This window comes from Balaenoptera acutorostrata, chromosome 11, assembly GCF_949987535.1.
Source record: "Balaenoptera acutorostrata chromosome 11, mBalAcu1.1, whole genome shotgun sequence".
Lineage (NCBI taxonomy): Eukaryota > Metazoa > Chordata > Mammalia > Artiodactyla > Balaenopteridae > Balaenoptera > Balaenoptera acutorostrata.
Window position 1 is genome coordinate 67,221,021 of NC_080074.1, and position 27,870 is coordinate 67,248,890.

The 27,870-nt window shown below is 58.3% G+C and overlaps 2 protein-coding genes across 8 annotated transcripts in view; one reads left to right on the forward strand and one right to left on the reverse strand.

Annotated features, from left to right (window-relative positions):
- Nucleotides 1-15,879, forward strand: part of HDAC7 (histone deacetylase 7) — a 36,403-nt gene extending 20,524 nt beyond the window's left edge. For 5 of the 7 annotated variants that reach the window (XM_057556064.1, XM_057556061.1, XM_057556060.1 and 2 more), the window contains 21 exons: nt 128-243; nt 466-591; nt 974-1,065; nt 1,249-1,344; nt 1,481-1,661; nt 1,860-2,056; nt 2,305-2,478; nt 3,939-4,158; nt 5,430-5,563; nt 5,729-5,849; nt 6,109-6,158; nt 7,386-7,493; nt 8,412-8,467; nt 8,646-8,733; nt 9,842-9,961; nt 10,190-10,287; nt 11,847-11,965; nt 12,619-12,752; nt 13,072-13,156; nt 14,370-14,508; nt 14,681-15,879. In XM_057556064.1, coding sequence (XP_057412047.1) covers nt 128-243; nt 466-591; nt 974-1,065; nt 1,249-1,344; nt 1,481-1,661; nt 1,860-2,056; nt 2,305-2,478; nt 3,939-4,158; nt 5,430-5,563; nt 5,729-5,849; nt 6,109-6,158; nt 7,386-7,493; nt 8,412-8,467; nt 8,646-8,733; nt 9,842-9,961; nt 10,190-10,287; nt 11,847-11,965; nt 12,619-12,752; nt 13,072-13,156; nt 14,370-14,508; nt 14,681-14,726 — 2,500 coding nt within the window. In that variant the 3' untranslated portion in view covers nt 14,727-15,879. The remainder of the gene's footprint in view (nt 1-127; nt 244-465; nt 592-973; nt 1,066-1,248; nt 1,345-1,480; nt 1,662-1,859; nt 2,057-2,304; nt 2,479-3,938; nt 4,159-5,429; nt 5,564-5,728; nt 5,850-6,108; nt 6,159-7,385; nt 7,494-8,411; nt 8,468-8,645; nt 8,734-9,841; nt 9,962-10,189; nt 10,288-11,846; nt 11,966-12,618; nt 12,753-13,071; nt 13,157-14,369; nt 14,509-14,680) is intronic. The other 2 variants (XM_057556062.1, XM_057556066.1) reach the window with 1 other exon arrangement.
- Nucleotides 15,880-16,795: 916 nt separating this feature from the next.
- On the reverse strand, nt 16,796-24,740 carry SLC48A1 (solute carrier family 48 member 1). Its single transcript, XM_057556067.1, has 3 exons — nt 24,445-24,740; nt 18,674-18,841; nt 16,796-18,043 (listed from the first exon to the last, which is right to left on the reverse strand). The coding sequence occupies exons 1-3, from the start codon at nt 24,578-24,580 to the stop codon at nt 17,907-17,909; spliced, it is 441 nt and encodes a 146-aa protein (XP_057412050.1). The 5' UTR covers nt 24,581-24,740; the 3' UTR covers nt 16,796-17,906.
- Nucleotides 24,741-27,870: the final 3,130 nt, after the last annotated feature.

Below are 27,870 nucleotides of genomic sequence, written 5' to 3' on the forward strand. Positions count from 1 at the left end.
GGCGAGGCACTTCCTGACCCTGCGGGCTGCTGCCTTCCTTAGCAGGTCCCAAAGGGTGGAACGAGATGGCTGCCAGGCCTCTGGGCATGCCTGCCCCTCTGAAGCAGCCTTGGCACTCACTCCACAGAACTCTTGAGCCCTTGGAGACGGAAGGAGCTGCCCGTTCCATGCTCAGCAGCTTCCTGCCTCCTGTTCCCGGCCTGCCCAGCGACCCGCCAGAACACTTCCCTCTGCGTAAGACAGGTGCGTGGGACAGGCCGGCAGGGACCCTCCAGGGGAAAGGGGGAAGGGCCTTGGATGAGGGTCAGGGAGGGGGGGCCTGGCTAGGCGGGGGACAGTCTGCACCCGGTGGCTTTCTCTCTGGCACTGCCTTCTCTGGCGTCTCTCAGAGAGGACTGGGAGGGAGGGCGTAGGCCGGAGACCGGGGGGGTGGGTGTGGGCCTCGTAACGTCGGTGTTCCCACAGTCTCTGAGCCCAACCTGAAGCTGCGCTACAAGCCCAAGAAGTCCCTGGAGCGAAGGAAGAACCCGCTGCTGCGGAAGGAGAGCGCCCCGCCCAGCCTCCGGCGGCGGCCAGCAGAAACCCTCGGCGGTGAGGCCCGGCGCGGTGGGCGGGTGGCAGGCCCGGTCCCTCTGGGTCAGGCCCCACCCAGACAAGGGATGCCCGCCTCAGGGCTGCCATGGGTTATCTGTCGGGGGGTGTCCTACACACTCGCCAGGGGGCGAGTTGGGGCTCAACCCCCCGCCCCCTTGCTCTGTTGGCTAAGCTGCCGCCTGACCAGAGGAAGGGGCACGCTAAACAAATAAGTGTCCAAAGGCACTGGAGACTGGTAGCGGCCTCCCTTCTGCCCGCCCTGCTGGGAAGAAAGCAGGAAGCGGAGCCCGCCCACTGGGGAAGGGGTTTGTTCCTGGCCCCGCCTCTTGGCCCCGCCTCCTGGCCCCTGACTGCGCGTCCCCCTCTCCCCAACTCTCAGACTCCTCCCCCAGCAGTAGCAGCACGCCGGCGTCAGGGTGCAGCTCCCCCAATGACAGCGAGCACGGCCCCAACCCGGTCCTGGGCTCCGAGGTAAGGCCTTGCCAGGCTGGGCTCACGGGGGCAGTTCTGAGGCTCCTCTCAGCAGGCGGCCCGACCAGGCTGGGGCCGCAGGGTCTGGGCATCCCCCACCGGAGCGTCCTGGGGGTTCTGGGGAAGGCATGCCCGGGGGGTGGAGGTCTGGGACCAGTGACCCCTGCCCTGCTCCCATGGCAGGCGCTCTTGGGCCAGCGGCTGCGGCTGCAGGAGACCTCTCTGGCCCCGTTCGCCTTGCTGCCCACAATCACGCTGGGGCTGCCCGCCCCTGCCAGGGTGAGTGGCTGAGGCGCCCTCCCCCACCCCAAGCGCCTGAGATCTCTCTCTCCCTTCTCCTACACCCCACCTGATGGCCTTCACCGTCTCCCTACTGGGGTCTTCTCCCCTGTGATGCTCCCCACCTCTTCTCCAGGCTGATGGTGACCGCAGGACCCATGCGACTCTGGGCCCTCGGGGGCCAGTCCTGGCGAGTCCCCATGCTCCCCTCTTCCTGCCCCACGGCCTGGAGCCCGAGGCTGGAGGCGCCCTGCCCTCTCGCCTGCAGCCCATTCTCCTCCTGGATCCTTCGGTCTCTCACGCCCCCCTGCTGACTGGTGAGTCCCAGCTTCTACAGGAGAGGGGCTGGATCCCTGCACCCTGCTGAGAGCCAAGCGTGGGCAGGGTCCCGTCCTCCTGTGCGTCTCCCTGCTGAGTCCCGGGCTCGCCCCCTCACCCCGCCCCACCCCGCCCTTGCTTCCTTCTGCTCCTGCCTGTGGTTCCCTCCTTATGCCCCCCCACCCCGTTCTTTCCAGTGCCCGGGCTTGGGCCCCTGCCCTTCCACTTTGCCCAGTCCTTACTGACCACCGAGCGGCCCTCCGGGTCAGGCCTCCACCGGCCGCTGAGCCGGACCCGCTCAGAGCCCCTGCCCCCAAGCGCCACTGCCCCCCCACTGCTGGGCCCCCTGCAGCCCCGCCTGGAGCGGCTCAAACCTCACGTCCAGCTGATCAAGGTGAGTGGAACTGGGTAGGGGAGGTGGTGAGGGGTTGCTAAACTGGGACCCTGGGGGCTGAAAGAAGGGAGACTTAGGAGGGGCAGAGATCTCGAGGGTTGGAGGGAGGACGTGTGGCTCCTGGGGGCCCAGGGCTGCATGGCCACTGGAGTCCCAGCAGGATGAGGGACCGCCTCACCCAGCCCACCACTCCCCACCGCACACTCCTTGCCCCAGCATGTCTCTCAGCTCGCATCTCCCTTCCCCAGAGGCCAGCCAAGCCGAGTGAGAAGCCCCGACTGCGGCAGATACCCTCGGCTGAGGACCTCGAGACAGACGGCGGGGGAGTGGGGCCGCTGGGGGATGACGGCCTGGAACACAGGGAGTCCAGCCATGGGCAGCATGAGACCAGAGGCCCTATTCCTCTCCAGCAGCACCAGCAGGTATGGTAGTGCCCAGCTGCCCCTCGGAAGGCGTAATCAGGAGACTCTGGGGCCTGGTAAAGATGGAAGGGAGGGAGATAGGATATCAGCGCAGGAGACAGCTCTGGGACCCACAGTTCCTCTGCCAAATCCACAGCAAGTTACAGACAGACAGACACGTGCGCACATACACGTGCCGCACCCTCCAGCAGCCTTCCCATCTCAGGGTGAAGCCGTGTCCCTCGTCCAGCAGCGAGACTGGCCTTTCACAGAGCCCCACACATTCCTGCCCTAGGACTTCTCCCATGTGACCACTTATACTGTTTCCAGGAAGGTGCTAGGGCAGGAGGTGGGGCAGAGACGGGCTCAACCCTTCAACTGAGCAAGTCAAGCCATGGGGTATTGGTTTGCTGGAGCTGTTGTAACAAGTGCTGCAAACTGGATGGCTTAAACAACAGAGCTTATTTTCCCACAGTTCTGGAGGCTAGAGGTCTGAAATCAAGGCAGGGTTGTTCCCTCTGAGGGCTGTGAGGGAAGGAGCCGTCCCAGGCCTCTCTCCTTGGCTTGTAGACGGCCACCTTCTCCCTGGGTCTGCACATCATCTTCCTTCTTGTCCACGTCTGTGTCCCAATTTCCCCTTTTCGTAAGGACAAGAGTCATATTGGAGCTGACCCTAACGACCTCATTTTTTTTTTAAATTAATTAATTAATTTATTTATTTATGGCTGTGTTGGGTCTTCGTTTCTGTGCGAGGGCTTTCTCTAGTTGCGGCGAGCGGGGGCCACTCTTCATCGCGGTGCGCGGGCCTCTCACTATCGCGGCCTCTCCTGTTGCGGAGCACAGGCTCCAGACGCGCAGGCTCAGTAGTTGTGGCTCACGGGCCCAGCCGCTCCGCGGCATGTGGGATCCTCCCAGACCAGGGCTCGAACCCGTGTCCCCCGCACTGGCAGGCAGATTCCCAACCACTGCGCCACCAGGGAAGCCCACGACCTCATTTTTAACTTGAGTACCTCTGTAAAGATCCTATTTCCAAATCAGGTCATATTCTGAGGGACTGAGGGTTAGGATTTCCATCATAAATATGAGGTGGGAGGGGACACAACTCAGCCCATAACACGTGGTAGCAGGCCACACATGTGCAGGCTCACGCAGGTCCCTGTGTCCTTGGGTGGTTGGCAGTCCTTGGAGACAAGGAGATCCTGGTCAGAGCCAGCCTGAGGCCCCTCACCCAGGTTCTCGCCTTGGAGTCTCGAGGGCCCAGGGAGCTCTGGTGGAATAGGGTGGTCAGTCTGGGGTGCAGACCTTTCGGGGGGTTGGTGGGGACAGGGAGCTCAGCGACTCAAAGGCCAGAGCCCAGCTGGGAGGCAGGGCCAGAGGCTTCTGCAGAAAAGGGGCCTGCCTGGACGTATCCAAGGCCGTGGGCAGAGGCAGATGGAGCAGGGTCCTGAGAACGTGGAGACTGAGACCCCTGTGTCCCTCAGGTGTACCTCTGGGAGCAGCAGCGACTGGCCGGGCGGCTCCCCCGGGGAGCCACTGGGGACTCCGTGCTGCCTCCCCTGGCCCAGGGCGGTCACCGGCCTCTGTCCAGGGCTCAGTCGTCCCCAGCCGCGCCTGCCTCACTGCCAACCCCAGAGCCCACCAGCCAGGCCCGTGTCCTGCCCAGCTCAGAGACCCCTGCCCGGACCCTGCCCTTCACCACAGGTAAGGCCCGGATTGGAGGGCAGGAGGAAGTGGCTGGGGGCACACGGGGGCTCGGGGCAGAGGACCATGTCTGTGTCATGGTTCACTCAGGACATTTTTCGAGGCCACAGAGCACTTTCTTATAGTCTTACGAGATCCCCCCAGTGTCCCGTGGAACAACTGGTTGTTCTCATTTTACAATTGAGGAGACCCAGGCTCAGGAAATCGAAGGGGACAGCAAGCTGGCAGTCAGGCCAAGCTAAGAATTCAGGTCTCCTGACAGCTAGTCCGGGCCTTCAAAAATGATATTTATTATTGTTGCTCTGCTTGTGAAAATAACTCAAGAGCGTTTTAGAAATTTTGAAAAATACAGAAAAGCCTAAGAATGGAACAAAAATCACCAGCCAGTATCCCACCACCCGGAGGCAACCCCTTGTAAATGCTGCCATATTTCAGGCCAGGCTTTGTTTTAGCCACGTCTATAAATCCCACATACAGTACATTTTGTGGCTACATTTTGTACCCGGATTTATTCATATTTGCACATTATGAACACTTTGTGATATAACTAAGCTTTAAAAATGAGATCTTACAGTATGTCATCACAGTATTTTTGTTTAAAGATTTCCTATTGGTTGAGCAGTTAGGTGGTTACTCATTTTTTCCTCATTTGAATTTCCTTGTAAATTTCTGTAAATCTCCCCTTATCCCTGGGATTGTTTCCCGAGGGTCACTCTCAAGGAGTGGCATCCCCGGGTCAAATGCTGTGAGCATTCTGAAGATCCTGATGTCCTGAGATGTTCTGAAAGTGACCCTCCCACTGGCAGTGTGAGGGCCCTCCTCTGGGCGTCCCGCTGGTCAGGCTGAAACAGTCACTTCCCCAAAACTGCATCCGTCCTGTCACGTGGCCCACTGTGGACTTCCCAGCTCCCAGTATGGGGTCGCCTATTTGGGTCATGACATCCAGTGCGAGCCCCTGCCATCAGGCCTCCCTTTGTTAGGCTCTGAGCTCTTGAGGTCATGGTCACGGTCCCCGGGCCACGTGAGGGGGGTCAGTGAGTCGGGAAGGCGGTGGCTGGGGGCAGTTGTGCTGGCTGGGGCGGCGTGCTGTGTGGGTGAGGTGCCCAAGGCTGCCTGGGTAAGCAGCTGGGGGTGTGCGTACGGGCTCCGAGGGGCAGGATGGGGCATGTGGGGCTGTGCGGGGGTGTGGAGGGCGTGCCCGGCCTGGCTCCAGGGGGGGGCTGGGGGTGGGGACTCCCCGGTGCCCTGGCCCTGACCCCTGCTCTCCGCAGGGCTGGTCTATGACTCAGTAATGCTGAAGCACCAGTGCTCCTGCGGAGACAACAGCAGGCACCCGGAGCACGCAGGCCGCATCCAGAGCATCTGGTCCCGGCTGCTGGAGCGGGGGCTCCGGAGCCAGTGTGAGGTAAGGAGGCAGGGGGTAGGGGCTGTGGGATCGGAGGGCGTGAGGGTCACGGAAGGGAAGGGGCTGGGAGGCCCTGGAGCCAGAGTGAGATGAGGGGCGGTGGGAGGGTGGGAATGGCAGGGAAGGGGCTGCAGGGGCTCAGGAGCTCTGTGGGCCCTTCCTCAGTCTCTACGGGGCCGGAAGGCGTCCCTGGAGGAGCTGCAGTCAGTGCACTCGGAGCGGCACGTGCTCCTCTATGGCACCAACCCGCTCAGCCGCCTCAAACTGGACAACGGGAAGCTGGCAGGTAGGGGACCCATGGCGCCTGGGGCCCCCAGACCTCCCCTGGCTCACCCAGCCTGAGCATCCCCTGTGCTCTAGTCCTAGCTCCGCCCAGCCTGTCCCTCCAGCGTCCGGGACACCCCCATGCCGCCCCTCGTCCCTCTGCTGCCCACCTCCACCCCTCCCTGCCCACCCCACCTGGCCCTCTTCTCAGGGCTTCCCCGCTCCCGGCCGGGCCGGAGGCGGAGCAGATTCAGCTCACACACCTGGACCTCTCCCCGCAGGGCTCCTGGCGCAGCGGATGTTCGTGATGCTGCCCTGCGGTGGCGTTGGGGTAAGTGTGCCGAGGGCTCGAGCGCGCGTGGCCACGGGCTCTCAGACCTCCTCCCTTCCGTCCTCCCAGGCCCAGCCCCTGCCTGCTTGTTCTTGTGGTTCTGCGGGCCCCGTGGGCCAGGGGCTCTCCCGTAGTGCCCCTGTGCCGGCTGGAAGCTCCCTGTGGCGGGCGTGTCCTCCCGAGGGTGGAGTCCCATCCCTCACACTTCGAAGGCATTTGGTGGATGTTGAGGAGGCTCAAAGAGCAGGGCCGAGCCCGGGGCTGGGGCTCATCTCCCTTCGTGAGCGCGCTGGCCTCCAGGCTGCTTTGCATCCCTGGAGTGGGCTGCCCGGGCGGGGCTGTGGGGATGCCTCTGGTGTCCTTGGCGACCCAGGCCTGTCCCTCCCACGCCCTAGCTTTCCCTGCTCCCTCTCACCCTGCCTGGGGACGTCTGCCTCCTGGCAGTGCTCACCTCCCCTCAAAAGGTCCCTGCGCAAACCAAACCGGGCGTGTGGAGGCAGGGGACGGAGGCCCGGTCCTGGAGGGAAATGGGAGCTGTCGCTGGGGGGCTGCGTGGGAGCCGGTCAGCGCCCTGTTCACAACTTCCCATTTCTTGCCACTTTCTGATTTTTCCAACTGTTGTTGCTTCTGTTTTCTCCTCCCTCCGCTCCCTCTCTGTCTCTGTCTCTCTCTCTTTCTCCAGCCTCTTGCGACTCTCTCTGCCTTCCTCGCCTCTCTCGGTCCGCCTCGCCCTCCCCATCTCCCCATCACGCCCCCCGGCCCCTCCCTAGCCTTGAGGCCCAGGGACTGGGTTTGGGGGGCCTCCCAGCCTGGGCTAGGGGCCCCGAGTGGAAGACAGTGGTGCAGACGGCCCCTCGAGCTCCGACGGTCCCGAGGGCCTGAGCAGAGTCAGCTGGGGCTTAAAACCCCCTCCAGGCCCAAACCCCAAGTCCCGCCCAGGTAACGCCATGCCCCCTCCTCTGACTGGGGGGCAGGCGCGATGCTGCCGGCAGAGTGCTGGCCAGTTGCGGGCTGGTGATATGGACTGAAGCTGGGAAGGAGAAGTCGTGCCGGGACTGGGGGACACGGGAGGCCTTGCTTTTCTGGGCGGCGGGGCAGTGGGGCGGCAGCGCCATCTGCCCAGCTCCCTGCCCCTGGGGTCCTGGCCGTGGGGTGGGCACCGCCCCCCGGGCCCTGGCTGCCGTGGGAGGCCTTGGATGATGCGGGCCCTGACTCTGGCCCCCGCAGGTGGATACCGACACCATCTGGAACGAGCTGCACTCCTCCAATGCGGCCCGCTGGGCTGCCGGCAGCGTCACTGACCTCGCCTTCAAAGTGGCTTCCCGAGAGCTAAAGGTAGGAGGTTCGAGTGGAGGGTGGGCAAGCCACGGAGGAAGGAGGCAGAGGATGGGGTAGCGGGGAAGGCCAGACCCGACACCCAGCATCACATTCCTCTTGGATATCGCCACAGGGTTTCGAAAGGGAAATTGAGAGCTCTGGGGACCAAGATGAGATCTGAACCCTAGGCTCCTGTTACCTGGTGGGGAAGCAAGCCACTGTGCCCCGGCCCTGTAATCTCTAAGAGAGACAGGGTCATGATCATCCAGGATCGGTTAACACAGACCCGCTGTGTGACCGTGGGCAAGTTGCAGGGCCTCTCGGGAGCCCCGTGCGTTGGCAGAGCGCCTGTTTGTGATGCTGAGGTTTTACAGACCGGGTTGGCGCTCATTTGCTCATTTGCTCTGGGCTGGGCACCTTCTGGGGGCTTGTGTGGAGCCCCCCCACCCCCCGCTGTTTAGGAGCTCACAGTCCAAGTCCTAGCTCCACCATCTGCAACCAGGCAACTTTGCACGTGTTGTGAAACCCGCCTAAGCTCCAGGTTTCTACTGTTTGTAAACCAGATATAATAACAATGTTTATCTTAGGAAGATTAGATAACATTTACCTCAGAGAGCTGTGAGGATGAAATCCAGCATTTACCCAGCGCTTAGCACAGTGCCAGGCACATAGATTTTGCCCAACAAATAATAGGTGTTGTTACGACAAAGTGATAACAGCTAGGAGCCACTGGGGTGGAGGTTCTGTGTTCACAGCCTGGGGGTCAGCACGGGGCCCTTGATACCCAGCCGGTCATGGTCAGTCACGCTGGCAGCTGTTGCCCTGTGGTCCCTTCTCGGGGGAGGAGCCTGGGGATGGGGTGGGTGGGGGCAGGTTCACGGAGGTGTGGGTCAGAGGTCTGGCTGTTTGGTTGACAAGCATTCTTTCTGTTTCCAGAACGGTTTTGCTGTGGTTCGGCCCCCAGGACACCATGCAGACCATTCCACAGCCATGTAAGGCCTGGGGGAGGCCTGGGTGGGCTGAGGTAGGGGGCAGGCCCTCACGGCCCTCCTCTTGGGATGTTCCCCCTCCTTCCTCTGAGCCTTGTGGGGCTGGGCTGGGCCAGAGGCAGGCGGAGGGGGTGCGGCACGGGGAGGGAATGGGCTGGCACGACCTCTTTTTTCCTTCCAGGGGCTTCTGCTTCTTCAACTCAGTGGCCATCGCCTGCCGGCAGCTGCAACAACAGGGCAAGGCCAGCAAGATCCTCATCGTGGACTGGGTAGGTCCCAGGTCCTGGCCCCTTCAGGTCCGAGAGCCCTGTGGAAAGAGCCCTGAGCCTGGCGTTAGGAGACATGGCTTCACGTCCTGCCTAGTTCCGCATTAGCCTCCCCGAGCCTCCGTTCCCCCACTGCGTAAAACGGGGAAAATGCGGTGAGGATAATGCCCCCATCACGGGGCTGTTCGAGGCCCAGAGGAGATGGTATATGGAAAGGCCTCAGCTCCCACAGGGGAGGAGCCATTTGAATGCTGTCTTTTGGCCTTTGTTGGCTTCTTTCTGCAGATCTGATCATTTCTGCCTTTCTCCTGCAGGTAGTGACGGTACCAGTAATAACACATAACATCAACATACCACACATCGCATCCAGACACTGATGGTTTCACGCCTCATATATTTAATCCTGACTCTGACCTGGTTTACAGATGAGGAAAGTGAGCACAGAGAGGTTAGGTAACTTGCACACAGCTCTACACCTCGTCAGTCCTGAGACTGTGATTTGAACCGAGGCCTGTTAGCTCTGGAGCACGGCCTCGTGCTCTACTTTGCATTGACATCTAACTAACTACTTTGCATTGACATCTGCTTATGGGACGTTCCTACACAGAATGGAGGAGAGTGGAGGAACTTTCCACACTTGCGCCCACGCGTGGTCCTGTGAGTTACCATGGCTCTCCCTGGAGGGGTGGCGCTGGGCCTCATGGTCCTGCCCCTCTGCAGCGGAGCATGGTTTCCATCACTTGCATCACTCCATGACCTTGGGCAAGACGCAATAGTGAGAGTTCCTGACACGTGTGACCCTGGACTCTTCCCTCTCCTGGCACAATCCTCCCCTGACACGTACTCTTTCCTCCCCTTCAGGGTTTCGTGTTATTGCTACCCCCACCTAACATGTTATGTACACATCTATACATACAAGGGGAGACTGAGGCTCAGAGAGTGCCCGTGGGTCACGCAACAGTTTAGCTCTAGGAGACCCCGTGTTCTCACCCCCAGTCTAGGCTCCTGACCCTCAGAATGGTCACCGACCTTGAAACCTTTCCAACCTGCCCCAGTCTCCATGTCTCTGCTTTCAGACCTGCCCTAATCCACTGCCCTTCTCCCTGCACAGGACGTTCACCATGGCAACGGCACACAGCAGACCTTCTACCAGGACCCCAGCGTGCTCTACATCTCCCTTCATCGCCATGACGATGGCAACTTCTTCCCAGGCAGTGGGGCTGTGGATGAGGTAACCACACCTTCCAGCCCCACTGACTTTCCCTTGTGGCCCTTACTCTGCCTCTGTCACAACTAGCTGTGTGATCCTGGGCAGACTGTTGAGCCTCTCTGAGCCTCAGTTTCTCCATCTGGAAGTGAAGAGGCTGGATGAGCTGGTCTTGCAGCACTGACAGCCTGGGATTCCTCTCTTGGGACTCTCTCTGCTCTCCTCACGTCTCTCTTGCCTCCTGTTTTCCAGGTGGGAGCTGGCAGCGGTGAGGGCTTCAATGTCAATGTGGCCTGGGCTGGAGGTCTGGACCCCCCAATGGGGGATCCTGAGTACCTGGCCGCCTTCAGGTAAGTGCTCTGGGGGCCTAGAGGAGGCCTGGCCCAGCGAGGCCACCCTCTCCTCCCCTTTTCCAGCAGCACCAGGTTGGAGATGATCAGGTGGCTTGTCGGCCTGTCCTCATCCAATTACTAGACATTATAAGCCAGCCCCGGAGTGGGCCTATGGACAGAGACAAACAAAGGGAAAGGCCCTGTCACACTGGCCTCTGGGGGCCTCCAGTCCCTGTGGGAAGACAGGAAACACAGAATGAAAGGTCAAAGGGTGCTTTATATTATAAAGTTTATAATGTCACACATTACCAAGAGCCAGTGTTGACCTGAGTGTGGGGAGACGGGCAGGGTGGAGTGAGCAGCTCTGCACAGGAACTGAGAAACTTAAATTGTGGAGAAAGAGGGAGGGAGAGCAAGCAGGTGATGTCCATATAGGGGGAGTTGCTTAAGAAAGGTCATTCTAGGGCTTCCCTGGTGGTGCGGTGGTCAAGAATCTGCCTGCCAATGCAGGGGACACAGGTTCGGTCCCTGGTCCAGCAAGATCCCACATGCCGTGGAGCAACTAAGTCCATGTGCTACAACTACTGAGCCTGTACTCTAGAGCCCGCGAGCCACAACTACTGAAGCCCGCACGCCTAGAGCCCGTGCTCTGCAACAAGAGAAGCCATCACAACGAGAAGCCCGTGCACTGCAAGGAAGCGTAGCCCCCATTCGCTGTGACTAGAGAAAACCCGCAGGCAGCAATGAAGGCCCAATGCAGCCAAAAATAAATAAATTAACTAATTAATTAATTTAAAAAAAAAAAGGCCATTCTAGAAGAGGGACTTTGCTCAGGAGCCCTTATATCTTTCACTCTGAGGGTTCCTATACTCCATTTGGAAAAAGAGAACCCTGGAAGGAGGTCTCCATATACTTTTCTGGAGTGTTCTCGATGAGAGCTAATTCTGTAGGAGCCCTGGGCTGGGGGTCCTGGCATCTGTATGCCCAGAGCCCGGGGCCTTGAAGGACACCAAAATAGACCCCCGAGTTGGGTGAGGGATGGAGGGAGGCAGCTGTGAGGGGCCAGCAGGGGCAGAGGATGAGAATGGATCTGGTGTCCCAGGACCTCAGAGGGAGTCTGTCGCCCTGGTCAGCTCTCAGGTGGCGAGTGGTGAGGTGTGGCCAACTCAGTCCTCAGTGGGTGGCAGCTAAGTGCTGAGTGTTTCCAGTGTTTCCCTGAGGCTTAGTGACCTGCCCCTTCCTGAGACCCTGCCCACCGCACCCCACCAAACACACTCACACACAAACGCACCCACTCCTCCTTCATTCCCTCAGGTGCCCCATCCTTGGCTCCTTCCTGCCTCTTGCCAGTTAAGTGCCCTGGGTGGCTGAGTCCTTAGGCTCTACCAGGGACGTGGGTGGCCAGCCAGGGTCAAGGAAGTCAGAGGCATCTGCTCATGCTGCTGGGAGAGTGGGTGTCTAGGAGTCCTAAGAGCAGGGTGCCCCCAGTAAAGTTGGTGGGAGAGGGCTGGCGGGGCCCTTGGCCTCTGCGCCTGGCATCCCTGCACGGCGTGCTGAGGCCCCTTCTGCTCACGCAGGATAGTCGTGATGCCCATCGCCCGGGAGTTCTCTCCGGACCTGGTCCTGGTGTCAGCTGGGTTTGATGCTGCCGAGGGTCACCCACCCCCACTGGGTGGCTACCATGTTTCCGCCAAATGTAAGGAGGGCCCAACCCAGGGGGCAGGTATAGGGAGTGAAGGCTGGGCCGGGAGGGGCGGCGCGGCCCAAGGCCAGGGGGAGGTGGCAGTGGCTGGCCCAGGGCCGTGAGCATGAGGCGTGGGGTTTGCAGCACAGCCCAGGGCCCCAGCACAGACCAGGTCAGTCCACCGTGGGAGGCCTAAGTCACACCCAGGCGGCTTATGTCCCGTAGACTGGAAGCTCGGTCACAGGACCGCTCCCACCCCAACTGTGTCCTTCCCAGGCGGGCTGGCAGCTTCTCCTGCGGGGAGTGGGGAGGAGCAGTGTTCTCAGAACAGAGAGAGCCTGCTCAGCCCACTGGGCCATGGGGCCTGGAGGACGGAGAGGAATATGGTGTGGCTTAGTGAAGAAGACATGGGCTGGAGTCCATGCCCTGGGTTCCGGTCCCAGCCCTGCCACTTACTAGCTGCCCTTGACCTCTCTGAGCCTTCAGTGAGGCATACTAATAGGATTTACAGGGGGTTCCATGTGACAGCACTTGGGAAAGTAGAGATTTATGCATCTGAGTCACTCTTTCTAAGGGAGGAATCAAGCAGGGAAGTACCAGAGGTAGAGAGGGCCCACCTCCCCTCCACCGCTGCCCCTCCTAACCCTCCTCACGCAACCGTCTAGGCTTTGGGTACATGACGCAGCAGTTGATGAGCCTGGCGGGAGGTGCGGTGGTGCTGGCCTTGGAGGGTGGCCATGACCTCACAGCCATCTGTGACGCCTCTGAGGCCTGTGTGGCTGCTCTTCTAGGCAACAAGGTGAGCGGCCCGCCCCTGACCCGTGCGTCGGTGGGGCAGGGGGGCCAGCTCCCCCACGAGTGCCCCAGGGGGCAGGTAGACAGGGCGCCTCCCTGAGGGCGTGCAGATGGGCGGGGTGGGGGTGGCCAGGCCTGGAATGAGGGGAGCGGCGTAGATGCCTCTTCCCCAGGTCAGGCGTAGGGCCAGCGTCCCCTGCCCGAGGCAGAGCCGGGAGCACACGCCTATTTGCGCTTGGAAAGCGGGGGCCCGGGGGTGGGAGAGAGCTGGGCCTGGGGGGTCCCTGAGAGATGGGTGACTGATGTACTCTTTTCTTCTGTAGGTGGATCCCCTCTCAGAAGAAGGCTGGAAACAGAAACCCAACCTCAATGCCATCCGCTCTCTGGAAGCTGTGATCCGGGTGCACAGTGAGTGTGGAGAGAGGACACCGCTGACCCCAGACTTGGGAGAAACTTGGGGCTCTGCTGCCCTCAGTGACCAGGGCCCCAGGTCTCCCAACACCAGCCAGGCCAGGGTTGCTGCTGCTCTGGAGTAGGCTTCCTACAAAGTACCCCACGATAATGGGAGGCGGCCCCCCACCCCCCATGTGTGGATACCCTCAGAGCCCTCCAGATGGACCCAGTGGGGACCAGGCAGGACTGGCCTCCTGTCCCCAGCTGCTGCCCTAGGCCAGGGCCCTGCCCACAGCAACACTCAGGCCTTGTTTGTGGAAGTGCTGGTTCCCACCCTGCCCCTCAAACCTGGCCGCAGGGTCTTAGGAGCTCTGCTTGCTTTGGGGGCTGAGCCTTAGATTAACCCCACACTTGGAAAGCACTTTAAATTTTCAGCTTCAGCTCAGCATCAGTGGAGCTCTTTACGTAAAGACCCGTGATCTATGCCAGGGATACGAAAATGAACAAAATAGATTTCCCACATCCGGGCTCAGTAGGGGTGTTGTACGTGACAGTGAAGCCGCTGCAGCTACTCGGTATGCAGCCCTCCCACTGGGCCGGGCTCTGGGCCGGGCGTGTTCCGTGGACATCATTTCTCGCCACAGTAGGCGGGACGGTCGTGCCCATGGTCTAGATGGGGCGGTGGGAGCCCAGGGCGGTAAGTGGCTTGCCAACAGCCACGTAGAGTGGCCGCGGTGTTGGTCACCTCTCCCGGCACTGTGTCCTTCTGGCCTCCCATGCCTGTGCTGGGCTGAGCGTTGCCAGGGGCTACGTGTGAGGGGGACCCTGGGCTCCAGCAGGCCAGGGCTCAGGGCTCCTTGAGGTCACCATGACACAGACCCCATCTAGGGGAAGGGAGGCCCTAATGGTGCACTTAGGAACCCCACACCCATGGGAATGGGTTAGCGGTGGCCTTTCAGCCAGAGGGGTGTGGGACTAGCTTGGACCTCTGCGAGGGCCCCTCACTGCCACGCTGAATCCGCACTGCTCACCCTGTCAGGGCTTCGGGGGCCGAGTCAGGGAGGGTGTTGCATTGAGGGTAGAGGCAGGTGAGAGCTGACCCCACACCGAGGACGCGTCCGCTACTCCTGGGCCTGAGATGTGCAGCCTCAGGATCAGTCTAGGATGCGTGGTTGGCAGGTGGAGGGCCTTGTGCCCCCAGCCCTTTCTGACTCGGCTTCTTGCCCAGGTGAATACTGGGGCTGCATGCAGCGCCTGGCCTCCTGTCCAGACTCCTGGGTGCCCAGGGTGCCAGGGGCCGATGCAGAAGAAGTGGAGGCAGTAACTGCACTGGCATCCCTCTCCGTGGGCATCCTGACTGAAGAGCGGTAATGCCAGACCCCTGGCTCACAGCCCCTCCACCCCCTCGGACCCTCCCAACCTGAGGACCCCAGGCCCCAGCACAGCCACCCCGGCCTTCTCGGGCTTCCTGGGAAGCTGGGCTCAGGCCTTTCCTGCAGCCCCTGGCTCTTCAGCAGCACCCCCCTTTCCCTCCCCCAGGACCTCAGAGCAGCTGGTGGAGGAGGAAGAGCCCATGAATCTTTAGGCTACAGGACGGATCTGCCCCCGCCGCGCCCCGCCCTGCCCTGCCCTTCGGACCTGGTTCTCTTCCAACCTCTGGCAACAGTACCCGTTCCCGGGGTCTTCAGAGATCCTTCGGGCAGGTAGTCGGGGCCAGAGAACAGCCTCTTGACAGTCACCCCAAGGAGCCTGGGAAGGCCCCTGGGTCTAGCATAGGGACCAAAGAAGACCCTGACAGGAGGCCAGCTGCGTAGCCAGCCGGGCCCCAGTAGGGCTCTCCCCGAAGCACAGTCTACCCCTCTGGGGTCTGGGCCCCTAGGTGGGCCCCCGATCCTCAGGCCTGCACAGAGGAGGACTGGCACAGCCGGGCCCGCTCACAACCACTATTCCTGGTTCTGTAGACCCCCGACTTTGCACACAGCCCCAGGCTCCACACAGAAATGTGAACTTGGCCTCCGCCAGAGTGGCCCTTCCTAGGCTCTGGGGGAGGGAGGATGGGTAGGAGGAGCCAAGGGGTCCCAGATCCCTGAGTGCAGGGGGAGTCCCTCCTCTCCTGCTTCCTCACATGACTCTGGAAGCTTCCTCCCCACCACTGGGCAGGGAGACAAAGCTCCCTCTGAGAGCAGTCATCGGCAGGCCTCCCATCTGGTCCCTGCCCCTGCCAGAGGCCACCTGCGTCAACCATCTCAGGGCTCTGGTGGGGCAGACAGGTGCTCCTGGAGTTCCTTGCTTCCTGATCCAATGGTGCCAAACCCTTCATCTCCCCTCAGAAGCACAGCATGACCCCCAGGGACCTCTCAGTAGTCACCACCCCCCTCCGTGAGCCTTCTCTTTCTGGGGTCTCCCCCACCCCAGCTGACTCCTGCCCTACATAGGACTAGCTTGGCTGAGGGGAAAGGGGGTGGGAGAGTGAATGGAAGACATGGGGAGGGGAAGCTGCCCTGGCAAAGACTTCGAGGCTTCTGGGGTCCAGGCCTGGGGCCAAGAAGGAAAGTATTTGTGTTTGTGTGTGTGTGTGTGTGAGAGAGAGAGAGAGTAAGAGGAGGGTTTGTATGTGTGTGCACATGAGTGTGTCTTCCTGAGTACCACCATACCCTGTGTATGTATGCATGTTTTTGTAAAAAAGAAAAAAAAAATGGAAAAAAAATCTGAACAATAAATGTTTTATTTGCTTTAAAGGTTCATGTGAAAGGGCCTCCGGGGGTTGAGGGGTGGGCAGCGGGCCTACAGCTACACAGCACAGCCTGTGCCTGATTCACTGTGGAAGAGAAGGGACAGGTTGGGCCGGGGGGCAGCCCCCCTCAGCTCCTTGGCCTTCTGTGGCCGCTGCCTTGCAGGAAGAAGCTGAACACACCCCGGCTGCCCCCGCCTGCCCCACCTCTGGGTAGTGAAGAGGCGGCAGCTCTGGGCTGAGTCCATAGACAGAGGGCCCGTTAGGGCGTGGGGGACATGGATGCCTGCAGACCCGGCTCGCTAAGGCTCCCCTAGAGTCCTGAGTCAGACCTACCTGGGTTCAAGTCCCAGCTGGGAGCTCAGGTAAGTCACGTCACCTCCTGGGGCCTCTGTTTATCAGTTAAAGGCTCCCGAAATAGACACTGTTTGGTTCCTTCCTGCTCTAATGTACCATGACTTCTTAAGCATCTACTGAGCCTAGAAGAGAGAACGGGTGAGACAACAGGCCTGGGCGAACTCATCTAGTGGCGCCTGTCTTTATGGTTCCGAGGCGGCCAGGCTTCTTCAGCCAGCAGGAGCGGCTTCATTACCTCCGACCTGGCCCCAAGCCCTCACAGCCTGGAGAACACGAAGGGAAGCACGTTCATCCCCTTCCCGTCTGTCCTGGCCTCTTGGGGCGATAGGCACTCAATCCCACAGACGTTGCTGAGACTGTGCCCGGGGGCATCCTCGCCCTGGCTGGGGGGTTTGCTGAGAGGGCCGGAGGAGGAGAGCTGAACTGTGGGTTCCCCCATGCCAAGTGGGACCAGAGGGAGAGGGTCCCCTCTGAGCTAAGGAAATGGCTTAATGAGATGACTGGAGACCCCCATTCCCACCCACCGCTCCCATAGTCCACCCCATAAGAAAGCACCAGAGGCTAGCTGATACAAATGGCTGCTGTATTTCTGCTAAAGTGACAGTGACACAGATAAGGCAAAGAGCCGAGGGGCAGGACACATCAGGTGGGAAAGGGGTAGACCGTGCAGAATGACAACCTAAGATAAAAAGATGGATGGAGCCCCTTCCCTTCCGAGTTAGGTGAGCCCTTGGGCCAGTGTATAGGCAGTAAAGCAGATTTTGTCCTTCAGAAGGGAGATTTTAAAAGAGAAAAGCTCTAGATGAAGGGCAGGGGCAGGAGTGGGGGAGGTATCTCGGGGCCAGGGGCAATCTGGGTGCCACGAGGGGCAGGCATGAGAAGGCCGAGTGGAAATGTTGGGCTGGAGGTGCCTGGCACAGGTTTGAGGGTTCCTTCTAGCCCACCCCGTGCTGCCCCCTTCCCCAAAGCCCTTCGGGGGGCAGGAGCACCTTCCGCAAGACCCTTAGTCTGGCCTCATTTGGGGCGTCCTGCTCTGGGGTGTGTGGTGAAGGGGAGGATGGCTCTAGCATACTCACGGGAACCACCTCTGCGAGGAACAGGGTGGGAAGAGGGACACTGAACTCCCCTCAGGTTCCCAGGCCTTGGGAAAAGAGAAGCAAATGTCACCATCCCTGGGACCAATGAGTTCAGCTACCTGACTCTTGGGGGACAACAAGATGGGGGTGCTGGGGTAAGGGGTTGAGAAGTCTCTACTAGAGATCCCTTACCTGACCTGACCTCCCCAGGGTCCCGCCCCGCCTGAGGGAGAGTGTCTAGGGCAGCAGGGACCCCTGCCCCCAGGCGCAGGTCAAGGCCCCACTGCCCTACCCCTTGCCTGTTGCCCTGGCCCTACTTGGAAAGATTGCCCACTGAGTGCTAAGAAAATAGATCCACTTGAAAAGGTCTAAAGCTGCCCTCCAGTCAGGCTGATAAGCAACATGGCAGGACCCCTTTCCACGGCACCCAGGGTTCCCCCAAAGGGGACAGGACAGCTCCCAGGGACACCACCGTCCTCCTGCTGTATATTTTCTGCCTCGGTTCTGGGGTTCCCAGGGGGGTGTCCAGGCCCGCCCGATGTCTCAGAGGTTGAGTCCAGGTCCTGAGGACCACCAGGATGCGGAGACCTCATCGCTCAGGTCAGAAATCGCTGAGGATGCTGATGTCGGCAAAGTCAGCCCGGTAGCGGTGGGCATAGAGGCTGAGCAGGAAGGCCCACTTGAAGGAAATGAAGCTCCACACACAGGAGAGGTAGTAGCTGTTGGGGTCTGTGAGGCCTGCAGGGGAGAGGAACCCAACCGTGACTCGAGAGGACCTTGCCCTTGACCCTAGCCACCATGCCACAAGCCCCAGGCCATCCTTCCCCACAACCTCCAACAGAGGCTGAACTGAGCCAATGGAGAGATCAGGTGTCATAGAGGTTTTAGAGCACTCAGAGTTTGCAGGCAGGAAGCAGTGGGGATGAGGGAAGGTCAGGGTTGGCTAATCACAGGGCCGTATCATCCGCTCTGCTTCTGTGGCACTGACCCTAGGCCACTGCCTTCCAATCTGCTTCAGCATCAGAGGGGGCATGAAGAGCCTTTGGCTACTTGCAGACTGTAACCACCAGGGGGCGCTCCCATCCCAGAGCTCCGCCGGAGGCTAAAAAGGGCGGCTAACCACACACTCCTGGGTGCTGAATGCAGCACACACTTCCCACGCGTTTCATTGATCCCTTCCAACCCAGGGGCAGGGGTGGGGGGCGTCCATTCTCCCCACTTTTACAACGAGAAAACCCGGGCACAGGGAGGTTAAGTGGTCTGTCCAGTCCCTTGGACATAACTGTTGAACCCAGGACAGGAATCCCGGGTCTCCTGAGAGCTCCACCCACCGGCCCTCCCACGCCCTCCCTTTGCGGAGGCCCTTACTCTGGTGTCCGGTGACGGCCAGCACAAGGAAGGTGCAGAAAGCGGCGACGGAGACGGCCGAGAAGAGGACGCCCACGAAGAAGAAGCCGCGCAGCCCCTTGAGCCACGTCCTCCAGTAATCCTGCATGTACATCACGTGCGTCACCAGGACCCATAGCGCTAGCACACCTGCCGGGAGAGACGGCTCAGGCAGCGCCCCTCTCCTCACCTGCCGACCCCCCAGAGCCCTGCAGGTCCCCCAGGCCAGGCTCTTCGCATAATAACAGTAGTGTTGGCCTTTTCACTCTCCCGGTAAAGTGGAGTTTGCTGGAGGCCACGTAGCCTGGGATATGAAGAGGACGTGAATGCAAAAGCAGCTCGGAGAATCTGGCTGCCTTTTACTAAGCCACACATTAAACAGATCTGAAAAAAATATAAAACTATGTCATTCTTCTCCCTAATTTTTTTGTTTTGGAAAACCTGAATATTTCTCACAAAAAAAATGTTACTTATGTTAACACAATGTTATTTTTAATATTACTTTAAAATGCTTAAAACTGTTCTCAGTTTTAATTTCTAATACAGTACATATCGATAGATATAACCCACATAAACAAAATTTCCTTGGGGTCTCACCACTTTTTAAAGAGTGTAAAGGGGTCCTAAAGTCAGAACGTTTGAGGACCGCTGCAGCCCAGCCTGCTTTCCAGGGACTCCCCACTCCCCACCCTGGGGGCCACAGATGTGGGAAGCATTCCTCCCACCCTGATGCTCTTGCTCCCCCAGCCTGCAGAGGCCACCACCATAGCGGTGCACGGCCTGTGGCTGAGCTCTTGGCAGTGGGGCTCTTCCCAAATTCCATGTATTGGTTTTAGGGGATGGGGAGGCCCAGTGGTTAAAACCCCCAGGGCCACCCAGCGCCCAAGTGGCCTTCTTCTTGCTCTTGGCCAGACTCCATTTTATTAATTTTCTTTTCAGGCCACACCGCAAGGCATGCGGGGTCTAAGTTCCCTGACCAGGGATCAACCCGTGCTCCCTGAAGTGGAAGCGCAGAGCCTTAACCACTGGACCGCCAGGGAAGTCCCCTGCCAGACTCCATTTTACTAACTCGTTTGCTGAAAGGGCAGACCAGATGCCCCCAGCCGGTCCTGGGCCTGCCCTCTGGGCCTGGCTGGGCAGTTCCCCTACGATGCCAGCTGCCGCTCAGCCAATACAATGAATGCCCTCTGTGCTGGGCCGTGCCTGCCGCCGCAGCCCAGAGAGTGGAGCAAATATCAGTTCCCTTGGCAAGGGCCCAGGGCAGGGCCGCAGGGTCCCGACAAGGGAGGGACGAGGGACGAGGCAGAGCCAGCAGCAAGCTGTCCACCTGTGTGTAGGCCGCTGGATCCTAGGAGTCACGAGGCCCTTCAAAAAGTGAGCCGCACACGCCGCACGCAGAGTAGCACGGGAAGGCTGGGGAAAGTGGTCAGCTCTGGCAAGGGAGAGAAGGAAGAGAAGCTGACAGGGAGATCGGGGTGGGAGAGTGCTTTGACTGAATCCATGATATTATATTTTTTAGGCTGAATGGTAAGAATGAGGGAGTTCACTAAATTGCCTATCCTTTTTTACTTGCCCGCAATATTTCATAATGTTTTTTTAAGTTGGGGGAAAATAAAAAGGCAGGGGGGAATGTCATCACAGATCTCTGCTCTGATGACCAGCTCAGAAGCTGTCACAGTTCAGGCAGCCTGGCAAGGGCCAGTAAACCACGAGACTGCCAGCCAGGAAACCTGGGCCTGGCACTGCTGTGCTACTTGTGACTCTCAGAGCCTCGGTGCTTCCACATCTGAAAGCGGGGGAGCCCAAAGGTCCCGCCAGCCTGGAAACGGTGACCCAGGGTTCCCTGCTAGTGAGGACTCAGCTCTGCCAACACCTGCTGCTTCCCTTCCCATGCTGTTTGACCCACACTCTCCCAGCTCTGCCCTTGCCCACCCTCAGCCTTCCTCAGGGGCTGCGGGCCTGGAACATGGGTCCCTCCAGCCCTGGGATCAGGGTGAGGCAAGACAAGCTCGTCTCCATCCCTGCCTAGGCAGGAAGCAGGAGCAGGCCAGAGGTGGACAGAATAACAATCCCCCGGCTTCAGCTTAACGTCTTCCGCGATCTGGATGGATGATGTGCTAGCCACCTTTTCCAGAAGTCTTTCCCAATCCTCTCACACGGGTCCTAAGTGTTCACTGGGGGAGCTGTTCTTAAAGGGCCCGAGGAAGGAAGCGTATTGTTGCTGAGCACATCCAAGGAACCGTCAGATGGGTACCTTTGCAACCGCTCCACTTGCCCTCTATCTGCTCACTATGCCACGGAGGGGCTGAAATACATGGCTCTCAGATGCTTTACCACTCAAAGATTCTAGAAGCCAGCTTAGGGGGAAAATAAGGTCAGAGCAATTCCCCTGTGACTCAGCAATTTCTGGGTTAGGAAATGTTGAAATAGGGGCTCTAATAGGGGCCCAAGTGTTCTGCTTGGCATTGCTTAGTCCACTGGCCACGCTCCAGTGGTGCCCCCAGAACACCCCCCCCACACACACATACATCCACGAACCAAAAAGGGCTGAGCAGGAGGAAGAGGAAGATGACCATTTTGGGTGTGGCAGGCCCCAGCTCTCTGTTAATAAGCAGGCGCATCCTGCCCCGCCTCTCACTTGCCCTGCACGCAGGCCTGGCCTCCAGATAAACACAAGCCACATCTGGAAGCAGGCCCGTCCCCACCGGCCCTGGCTCCCGCCTCTGTCCTTGGAAGAGGGATCTCCCCCAACTCCATCCAGGGGGTCAGTGAAGGAGCACAAGCCCCCACCCCCACCCCGGTCCCTCCCACACCTCAGCCCTGCTCACTTCCCTGGGACACTCTGGACTCCAGGAAGCCTGGTCTGCATAACTCAGGGCAGAACGGACAGTTTCCCAGGCCCACCCGGATGCATGTCCGCACCAGACCTCACCCCTCGCTCCGGCCCACCTGCTTCAAGGAGCAGGGCTCTGCTTGGTGGCTCGGGGCTCAGAGCTGACAGGCGCAGGACAAGGAAGGCACACAGATGGTCAGTGAAAGTACCCCCGGCGGCTGGGTTGGAGGTGAGGAGCCAGGAGGAGCCCAGGGGAGCTCACAGGGAAACACAGACAAGTGAGCCACTGGACCCGGGCCCTACTCTCTTCCTCCACCCCTGCCCTCCACCCCTGCTCCTCTCTCGCTCACAGCTCACGGGGAAGAACACAGAGCTGGTTAGACTCCTGGGCAACTTTTCTATTCTTATTCTCTTTCCTCGGTCTACTAGACCTAGAGCAAGTCTTTTTCCCAAGTGTGCCCATAGCAAAACTATTTCTTCCGCCTCTCCTCCAAGCCAGTTCTTCCCAGCCGCACACCAGGATGGGAGAGACTGGGTCTCTACCCATGAACGTTTTTCCCAGGGCTCCAGGAAATCAACAGCCCCTAGCAGCCCCGCCTGGCACACAGGGGAAGGAGCATGCTGGGGCTGCCCTCTGGTGACTCAGCAGTTTCTGGAAAATGCCAAGTCAGAAGCGGGGTACTCACAAATCTGCTGATGCTTCATCCCCAAAAGAGGAAGAGGCTGACTGGCTGTAGACCCTCTCAGCACCATTCAGGGCAGAGAGGGCGTGGGGCCCTGGCAATCCCTCCCCCACCTGCCACACTGCTACCACCACAGTCACAGCCACAGCTGCCACCACCACCGTCACAAGGCAGCTTTGGTTCTGTGATGGCTGTCAAGGAGGTGCCAGGACCCTGCTTCAGCTGGTCGCTGCCCTAGCACCTCTTGCTGTGGGCAGCTCCACAGCTGGCCTGCCCCAGAGGCTAAGGGAAATCTGCAGGGAGGGAGAGAGGGCAGGGCTCAGGTCAGAGGAAACCCCGGAACTCCCTGAAGCTGCCCCCCCACAGGCAGCTGAAAGATGGATGATTCGGGGAGAGGACATACAGCTGTAGCATTCCAGACCTGAACGGGGTCTCACACAACATCCCTGTCAGCAGAATCTCCTTCCATTCCTTACAGATGAGGAAACTGAGGCCCAGGAGGCATCGATGTGCCCATGGTCACACAGCTCGGTGGGGCTCACTCCACCAGGCCAGACTCCAACACACCCAGCTCTGATCCCAGGGGCAGTCCTCCCTCCTCACCCCCAACCAGCCCCCTCATCTCAAGTCTCATCAGGGCAACCCCTGGGCCTAGCCTGAATAGTCACACCGCCTTCCTGAGGGGAAAGCAGCAGGCCGACAGGAAATAGGAAAACACTGCAAAGACAAGAGAACCATGAGGAACACAGTGGGTGGTGGGGTGCAGCGGGGAAAGGAGCCAGGCGTCTGCAGATAACTGAGCAGAGGTGGGCAGGCTGGCCCCCCGGGAGGAACCACAGGTGGGGCATCTAGGCAGGCATGAGAGCAGCACAGCCAGGCAACCACGTGCCCTTCCTCGGAGAACCCAAGTGCTCTGCTTGGCATTGCTTAGGCCGTGGTTACCTACACCCCTCTTATAGGGCAGAAACTCCACCCCCAATCCCTTCTTGACCCAGGTGTGGCACTCAGTAAGCTTTGGGGCAATGAGCAAATCTAGTTATTTTTAGTTAGTCCATTTAGGGCTCTTTTGGCAGAGGAGTTTAATTATGGAGTAAGATCATCCTGTGCAAAACTATGCACCTTACATGTATTTTTTCCCAAAGTGCTTTCCCCACACATATAATTTCATGTAGCTGTGTAACCCTAAGTAAGCTATGTATTTACACTAAGCCTCAGTTTAAGCCTGACCTGTAAAATGGACCCAATAATAATGCCTACTTCATAGGACTAATGTAAGGATTAAATGAGATCATGGAAGCAGTTTGCTCAACACAGTGCCTGACACATAGAAAGCATTAAAAAAAAAAAAAGTTAGCAAGTAGAAATAATATGCTTCGCCGTCACACCAATTCTACAACACAGAGAGGTTAACAACATGCCGAAAGGTGCACAGCGAGTACACAGCACTGGTAAGCACCGGACCTCCACCAGCGCACTGACGTTCTCAACTCCGGTACAAGCCTCCTCTGGCCTCCTTGAGGCACAGAAAGGGCGGTCGGCGGGGCTTAGCCGACCTTGGCCCGGGAGCCACAGCAGAAGAGTGGCAAAGAGACACCAACGTGGTGGGGAAAAAAGTCCAGTTTCCATCAGATCCCTAGCGCGGTCCTCCGGGGCTCCGCTGAGGACTACGCTGGCGACTCCGTTGGCGGTGGACTCCGCCCTGGAAGGAGGCACATGGGCTTCCCCGGGAACCCCCAGCCCTCCTTTCCACTTATTTCTTCTCTGCCCTCACCCAGTCCCCAGGGAAGGGGCGCGGATCCCCCAGCACAAGTGTGTGTGTGTGTGTGTGTGTGTGTGTGTGTGTGAAGACCCCTGGGTCTTCACACCTGGCCGCGCGAAGGAGGTGGCGAGAGCAGCGGGAGTGCAGGGAGGACGCTGTCACTGGGCCCGGGGTGGAGGGCGGACGGGCTAACCCGTGGGCGGCGGGGCTGGTGCAAATGGCACATGCGGGACGTCGGCGCCCCGAGCCTCCGGCGGGCACTGAGTCCCTGAGGCCCCCCGAGGATGCCCAGGAGCCCGGGCCCGCGCGGGGCCTGCTCTGCCCACGGCCAGTTTTGGGTAAACACCCCACCCGCTCCCCCGGGAAGCGCCGCCCGCCAGGAGCCTGCGGAGCAGCCGCCGGCTCCTCCCCGCAGCCGCGCGCCCGCGTCCGCGCCGCCGGAGCCGGGACCCAGCGACCCCCGCGCGCCCCGGGGTACCTGCGAGCCCCCCCATGGCCGCGGTCCCCGGCTGTCTGTAGACCACCGTCCAGACGAGAAAGATGGAGAAGCCGGCCACGGAGCTGAGGCCGGAGTAGGCGGCGCGGAGGCCGAGCTGCAGGCGGGACGGGGCCATGGGGCTGCGGGCGGCGGGCGCGGAGGGCAAGCGTGGCCGACGGTCACAGGTGCAGGGCCCGGAGCAGGAGCCGGGAGCCGGGAGCCGGGCGCCGGGCGCCGGGAGCCGGGGGCCGAGCCGTAGCCGCCGGCCGCCCGCGCTCCGCCCCCGGCCCGCCCCCTGCGCCGCCGGCACAGCGCCCTCCCCGGCCGGAGGCCGCCCGCGCCCGGCACCACAGTGGAGGGCGCGTCCTGGGCTTGGCCTTGAGTCCTCTGGCCCCTGATCGTGTGGGGATGCTGCCTAAAAAGGCAGGTTCCGGGGTTCGTCCTCTGAGCTACAGGATATTTGGTCCCTGGCGGGGCCCGGAAATGTACGGTTGTACAAGCCAGCTGCCGTGATTACTTTTAAAATTTATCACGTTCTCGTTTAAAATTTAAGATGTAAATTTCTCGTCAAAAATCAAGATATAAAAATTAAGATATATGAAAGTACACAGTGAGTATGATTCCTTCCGCCCCTATCTATCCATCAGGTTCCCTCCTCAGGGATTAAGCGATTCTCAGAAGATTCTTCTCACGGAACCTCTGCCCCATCATCTTCTAACGTCAAACACCTCACCCTCAAGGACAGCTCCCTTCTCCTTTAATCTCCGCAAGCCTCATCCTCCCACCCCAAATCTACCAAACATCACTCCCATCAGAATCATACAATTCTAGGGTAGAGACTGGAATCTATAGCAGGTGTATACTGAGCTCCCACTGTGGGCCCAGTGCCACGCTGGGAGCCGGCAGGGAAAATCAAAAAGCACAACACTCGGAGCCCTAAAACACTTATAATCTAGTTGGGGAGGCCCGTCACATACTGGCACAAAATAAGTAGCCAATATACCTTGTATTTATTTCTTTTCACTGCTGTAACAAAGTACCACAGATCTAGTGGCTTCAAACAACACACATTTATTATCCTACAGTTCTGTAGGTAGGTGTCCAAAAAAGGAACTCAGAGGGCTAAAATCTAGGGGATGGCAGGGCTGCCTTCCTTTTGGAGGCTCGAGGGGAAAATCTGTTTCCTTGCCTTTTCCAGCTTCCAGAGCTGCCCACATCCCTTGACTCCTGAATGTCTTCCTTCATCTTCAAAGCAAACAATCACACCACTCGGACCTCTGCTTCTGTCATTACATCATCTCCTTTTCTCTTGCTAACTCTGCTGCCTCCTTCTTTTCCCTTCTAAGGACCCTTATGATTAAGAACCTGAATAATCCAAAATAATTTCCCCTTCTCAAGATGCTTAATCACATCAGCAAAATCCTTTTTGCCATGTAAAGTAACGTATTCACAAATTCTGGGGATCAGGACATTGACAACTTGGGAGGCCATTATTCTGCTATCACATCTCTCTGAAATGTAATCTCCATGAATAGCGACTGTGCCTCTTTCATTCACACCAACACATAGAAGAGTTCACAGCACATAGTAGCCCTTAAGTAAACATTTGTCGAATAGATGAATGTGAGTGATTGAAGGTAAGAATTAAATAACAATAAAGGAGATCATACACAAGAAATCTAGGCAGGACATGATTAATTGCCAAGCGAGCAATGTAAACCACATTTGCCTCACTTCAGAATAGTCTGGGGATCTTCTTTTTAAAAAGAAAGAGACCCCCCCAGACTCCACCCCTCACTTATTAAATTTGAATCTTGGGAGTATATATATATTTTAATGAGAAGTGATTTTAATGAGGTGAGCTCGGCATCCAGCCCTCCTTTGGGAGCCACTGATGGAGAGAGTTAGTGCTGGCTGTTCAGAGGAGGGAGCGAGCCCTGTGGTCCAGAGTGCACTGCCACGGATGGTTTCAGAGCTGGCTGGCAGGGATAACAGTCCTCCACGCAGTGGGAGCAGCCTGTGTGACAGCCCAGAAGGAAGAAATAACGTGGCAGGTTCGGGAAACTGTAAGTAGTTTGTGGTCTGTGGGTGGAGTGATGGGTTTTGAGGTTGGAAATGTTCTGAACATAAAGGGCCTTGCTTGCTCTGCTGAGAAGGCTTTCCCCTGTCTCTGTGCAGCCAGGGGAGGGAAGTAACAGTTCTGTGTTTTAGAAATGTGGCCAGGGTAATAGTGTGAGGGTGAACTTCCTTCGAAAGGACTAGAAAGCAGAGAGGTCATTCGGACAAATTCTTCACCTCCCTGTGCTTTAGGTACTCCGTCTGTAAAATGGGGACAGGGGACAGCTGCGATGTCTACTTCAACGTGTTATGATGAAGAGTCAGTGCTTAGAAGAGTGGCAAGTATGTAGCAGGTGCTTAATAAATGTCGGCAAGTATGGTTAGTAGCAGCGGAAAGGTTGCCACGTGAGGAGAGCCTGAAAGGTGGTTCAGGCTGAGGCAGTGAGAATGGGGAAGAGGGGACTGATTCAAGAAATATTTAAGCTATTTGAACCTTAAGGTCAGGTAGCAATTAACTAGCTGGGCAGACAGAAAGGAGGAGAGCAAAAATATTTATTATGAGTGCACATGTCAGGAGTATTGGAGAGGAGTTAACAAACACGTTACACTGGAGAGTGAGGTTGTGCAAGAAAATAACGAGAGATAATTATGTAACAGTAGCTTGGGCCCAGGATGTAGGTTAAGAGCAGGCTGACACTTTTTCTTAAAGGTGGAAGCAATACGGAGCTGTTGAAGGATTTTATGCTCAGATGGGATCACCACTTACTGTGCGACCTGGGCAGGTTTCCCCTAACTCAGGAGAACTTTCTGGCAAGAAGAAAATATTCTATATCTGCCCTCTCCAGAATGGCAGCTACTAGTCACATGTGGCTGTTGAGTATTTGATATGTGCCTAGTATGACTGAAGAACTGAATTTTTAATTGATTTTCATTTAAATAGCCACACGTGGCTAGTGGCTACCATATTTGACAGCACAGGAACTTCTCGGCACCCCTGTCGCTCCATCTGTGTAGTGGGAATGATGATACATCATTGGCTTGTTATAGCAATCGAGAGATATTGAGATACTGCAGTTAAAGCACTCAACACAGTAATATGACAAATTATTATCGCTGTTGTTGAAATTGTTATTGTTATTATTGAACAGGGCTAACATGACATAAACCATGCCTTAAGAAGATTATTTGGTATCCAAGTTGGATTTGATGGGAAAAGAAAATTGTAGAAGAGAAAGCGTTCACAAGGCTATTTCTGTGGTGAGATGTGGGATAATTAAGATCTTATCTGGAGAATGGCCATGAGAAGGGAAAGCATGGGAGGGTTAGGAAGCTGCAAAGCACACAGGTATGCACCACGCATGCTCTTCT